We start from the raw sequence: 5000 nt of genomic DNA, 5'->3' as shown, positions 1-5000 counted from the left end.
CCAGACAAGATTCCAGTCAAGTTGCTAAAACTTGCTTTACCTTACATTGTCGATTCTCTAACTTATGTTTATAACCTAAGCATACAACAAAACGTGTTCCCTTCTATTTTAAAGTGTGCAAAAGTATTACCCCTTCCAAAAAATAAGGATCTTACAGACCCAAACAACTTTAGACCTATTTCCCTTTTACCTGTTCTATCTAAACCCTTAGAAAAGCACATACAAAAACACCTACTGGCATATATGGAACAAATGAATCTGTTTCATCCTTTTCAGTCTGGATTCCGCTCTAAGCATTCCTGCCACACCGCCTTAAGCTCTTTATGCGAGACTTGGCTGTCAGCAATAAACAAAGCAGACATAACGGGAGCGTTGTTTTTGGACTTTAAGAAAGCCTTTGACCTAGTAGATCACTCACTTCTACTAAAGAAATTAAAGTGCTATTTAAAAGACGACTCAGCCTGTGCCTTTTTTGAATCGTATCTTTCAAAACGGAAACAGTATGTATCCATTAACTGTAAAACTTCGTCAAATGAGTTTGTCAGAAGTGGTGTCCCTCAAGGGTCTGTATTAGGACCTATCTTGTTCTGTATTTATATAAATGATTTACCTCTTCATGTGTCTGATGAAAAAGTTAGATGTGAGTTCTTCGCCGATGACTCTTCTGTTCACACCAGTCAAAAATCTTTGGAATCCGTCAACTCTTCTCTTCAAACAAGTGTGGATGAAATCACTGAGTGGTGCGTTTCTAATGCAATGATCATTCATCCGATTAAAACAAAGAGTATGGTGATAACCACGAGACAAAAACACCAATTAAGTCCTTTACAATTACAACTGTCAGTTGGTTCAACTCAAGTGCAGCAAGTTAGGGAACATAGATTATTGGGTGTTACCATTGATCAAGAGTTGAAATGGCAAACTCATTTGAGTAATATTTGCAAACTAGTATCAAAAAATTTGTACCTGTTATCAAAATTAAGGCATTACGGTTATTCTGCAGCACTCAAAATGTTCTATTACGCCCACATAATGCCTCATATAAACTTCGCATCGACACTTTGGGATAACTGCAGTGATGTTCATTTAAAAAGACTCAATTCCCCGCATCGCCGAGCTGCAAAACTTATTCTGCATGATTTGAATAGGTCCACGGATGATAAACTAAAGCTCTTGAATTTCCTCCCCTTGAAAGATCAGTTGACGTTAAACAAGGCTGTGTTCATGTATAAAATTCTAAATGACGACTGTCCTAAATATTTGCAATCACATTTCAAACATGCCACAAAAAGATATGGGTCCCAAAAAATCATCCCTCCCATACCTCGCATAGACCTCTACAAATCGAGTTTAGCCTTCTCGGGAGCGTTTCTCTGGAACTCCTTACCCCAACAGATAAGAAATGCAACTTCAGTGAAAATGTTTAAGAGACAGTCACGTTCACACATCATTCGTGAATGAAATGTCTTGTTCGATTGTTATTTTGTTAAACATTTTGTACTAATGTTAACGGATGTGTAGCTGATCGGAGCAACTTATTCCCAAATGAAAGGTATAACTATGTCAATGTAATTTTGTAATTTTTTTAGTTCTCCTTATGTAATTCCTTAAATGCACATTGTGTTGCATTCTGTACAATGTATTTCTGTATTTTATATGATTGAATTTATATTTGTAATGTGCGTCTGTCTTTATGTGTTGTATAAAGGACAGGTTGGAAGAATAGGCTTTGCCTAAAACCTTTATCCTTTTGTAATAAAGTTCTGAGTCTGAGTCTGAGTCTGAGTCTCTCTCTCTCTCTCTCTCTCTCTCTCTCTCTCTCTCTCTCTCTCTCTCTCTCTCTCTCTCTCTCTCTCTCTCTCTCTCTCTCTCTCTCTCTCTCTCTCTCCTTCTCTCTCTCTCTCCTTCTCTCTGCATAGTTAATTTTGTGTTCACACCCCTTCATACGGGGCAATGGCCTTATGGATAAACCATCTTCGTATGCATCTGCGTCTGCGTCTCTCTCTCTCTCTCTCTCTCTCTCTCTCTCTCTCTCTCTCTCTCTCTCCTTCTCTCTCTCTCTCCTTCTCTCTCTCTCTCCTTCTCTCTCTCTCGCTCAATCAATACTCTATCTCAAGGTGGTCACTCAACCCCCGCATGTTCTCGCAGACATTAACATGTGGCAAGAATTCCGTTTATTAAATTTCACCCGCGCTATCATCACAATCTGTTCAGCCTGCCTAGTTCAATTTTTATGTGTGTTGTGCCGTGATCGAATCGGAGAAAGACCGCTTTAGGCGTTCGGCAGAAATTCATATTCTAATTTGTTGCAACGAGCACATTGAATCTCCGATTTGTTCGCCCATTGCGGAGTTTTCTTTAAACCCAAAGTGGAACTCAAAAGGGAATCCGCGTTTGCAGAATACGTTCTTGGACGAATACTAATTTTAGCCTGTGAATTCTTCCAGTTTGATGTAGATTTGTTCGTCTTTTTTTGAGTTCACATTTCGACGGGCCATGCATGCTTCCGACTGTTCTGCGTATTTGTCCTTAAGTGTGTGGATGTCGATTGTGGAAGCTTTTCAATGTCTCTAAATCGTATTATTTGACAGCTAAAAGCAGGCTCATGATGGGGAAAACGCTAACCGAAATATTGTTGTTGTTTTTTTTTATAGATTTTTATGGGGAAAATATCGGAAGGAAAAACAATCGCCAGTCGTCAGTCTTGCCAGTGTCGAATATAACACACTTTTTTTTATCAAGATATAGCCGTTGCCATGGAATAATATCTTATTTGTGTCTGGTTACAAGGATCAGTTTTTGAAGGATGTAATTCCAATTGCCTTGTAAGTAATATTAATAATACCTATTCATGAAACCTCCAGTGTGATCAAGATCTAACAAGATCCAAGCCTCTCAAACATTATGCTCCAGTTACAAAACTCAAAAGGTTTTCGGTAATTACTGTTGACCTTATGTTGGATTAAAATAGTCACCAACGCATTTTTGCTTATGCGAATGTGTACACCTTCAAATAATTATGTGTCTCGTCTTTTACATAGGATACCAGGCAATTCATTTCGTTATAACACCTATGTCCAGCTCCTAAATGATGTGTGTATGATGTATGTGTGTGTGTGTGTGTGTGTGTGTGTGTGCGTGTGTGTGTGTGCGTGTGTGTGTGTGTGTATGTGTGCGTGTGCGTGTGTGTGTGTGTGTGTGTGTGTGTGTGTGTGTGTGTGTGTGTGTACAAGCGCGTGCATAATTTGGTGCCGAAACTATTAACATGTACAAAGAAATGTGGTATTGAGCATTATCCATTGCATTTGAATGATAGTAGCATAACAGTAATAATAATAATAATACGAGAATTTATAACGCGCACATATCTCACCACAAGGCGACTCAAGGCGCACTCATACACATTCTTTCGCATTAACAACTCATGCACACTCATATAATAATAATTCGTCGCGATATAACCTTCGTGGTTGAAAACGACGTTAAACACCAAATAAAGAAAGAAAGAAAGATATAATAATAATAATAATAATAATACGAATATTTGTAACGCGCACATGTCTCACCAACAGGCGACCCAAGGCGAAAAACAAAAACAAGCAAGCATGATGACTTCGCTGTCAATTCCATCCCAGTTATGCAGCCTTAGCGATCTACTATGGTTTGATATGGTTCTCTTTGCAGAATGAATTGATTTGATGATTTTAAGTCCTCATCCCAAACTTATTTTATGGTATTTATGTGGTCTTTCCAATTGCATTATTTTGCTATTTATGTTCTCGTTGCAAGCTCATTATTATGTTTCTGTATGTTTTGTTTGCAGGTTGAATTATTCATACAGCTTGCACGAAGGATCTAGCGGGCTCAATCGGCAAAAAAATGGTATGTGTATTTATTCATGCTTCTTGATTCCTTGGTGCTTCTGTCTGGCTTTTGTTTCTTATGTTCATGGAGACCTGAGGACATACGCTTATCCTTTGCCAATTGTTATCGTTTTCGGAGGCAGATCGTAAAATTGGATTTGTGTGGTGATAGGATTGGGTTACTTTGTTTGTTTGTGTGTTTGCTTGTTTGTTTGTTTGTTTGTTTGCTTGGTTTTTGTTTTTGTTTTGTTGTTGTTGTTTGTTTGTTTCTTTGTTTGTTTGTGTGCTTGCTTGTTTTTGTTTTTGTGTGTATGTCGTGCCGAATTCACGTAATTGCCGATTCCGCGTAATGGGCAACATTTTTGCCCATTTCGCGTAATCGGCAAAACGCTGCCCAATACGTGAAATCGGCAGCGTTTTGCCGAAATACGTGAAATCGGCAGCGTTTTGCCGAAATCGCGTAAACGCCTCTAAAACTTGCCTATTTCGCGAATTCAGCAGCCGATTACGCGGAATCGGCAGCCGATTACGCGTAATAGGCAAGTTGCCCATTACGCGAAATCGGCAATAGTGAGTTTAGTGTGTATACATGTTTGTATGTGTGTGTGCGTGTGCGTGTGCGTGTGTGTGTGTGTGTGTGTGGGTGTGTTGTCGTCGATACTGACCATGACTGTGATAATATACTTTTTAGCACGCACGCACACACACTCACACACAAACACACACACACACACACACACACACACACACACACACACACACACACACACACACAGTATACTAGTGATGCAAACGAGGCAAACATTTATTTTCAAAACAAAAGAACGATAATAGGAAAAGATGAACAAATAGATGATCATGAAGAATTACGCATAATTGTAAAAAAGAACGCTCCTCAACAATACATTCAAGTTAAGCTGCTATTTTCATCTTTCAGTACCACAAACACAGGTTATAGTTTGGCTGACATGCAGTTTGGTAGTAATTTTTATTTGTTTTTACATTTGCTGTTTTTCGGGTGGCAGTGACTGTGGCAGAGAGTGCCGCTTTTTTTACAAGCGCATCTCTTGGAGCTGCAGGATGTCTGACAGGCGCATTTTGCAAACCCCTGACCACCATGGCATGGGCGGAATACTT

At 39.2% G+C, this 5000-nt stretch overlaps 1 protein-coding gene across 1 annotated transcript in view; it reads left to right on the top strand.

Moving 5' to 3' along the window:
• Positions 1 to 5000, top strand: part of LOC138981205 (uncharacterized) — a 135155-nt gene that overhangs the window by 103930 nt on the left and 26225 nt on the right. The window contains exon 3 of the mRNA XM_070354049.1: positions 3824 to 3882. Within this exon, the coding sequence (XP_070210150.1) occupies positions 3824 to 3882 (59 nt within the window). The remainder of the gene's footprint in view (positions 1 to 3823; positions 3883 to 5000) is intronic.

The sequence above is a fragment of the Littorina saxatilis genome, linkage group LG12 (assembly GCF_037325665.1).
Source record: "Littorina saxatilis isolate snail1 linkage group LG12, US_GU_Lsax_2.0, whole genome shotgun sequence".
Classification (NCBI taxonomy): Eukaryota; Metazoa; Mollusca; class Gastropoda; order Littorinimorpha; family Littorinidae; genus Littorina; species Littorina saxatilis.
The sequence above is the reverse complement of the archived record's forward strand: the minus strand, read 5'-3'. Positions and strand labels throughout refer to the sequence as shown.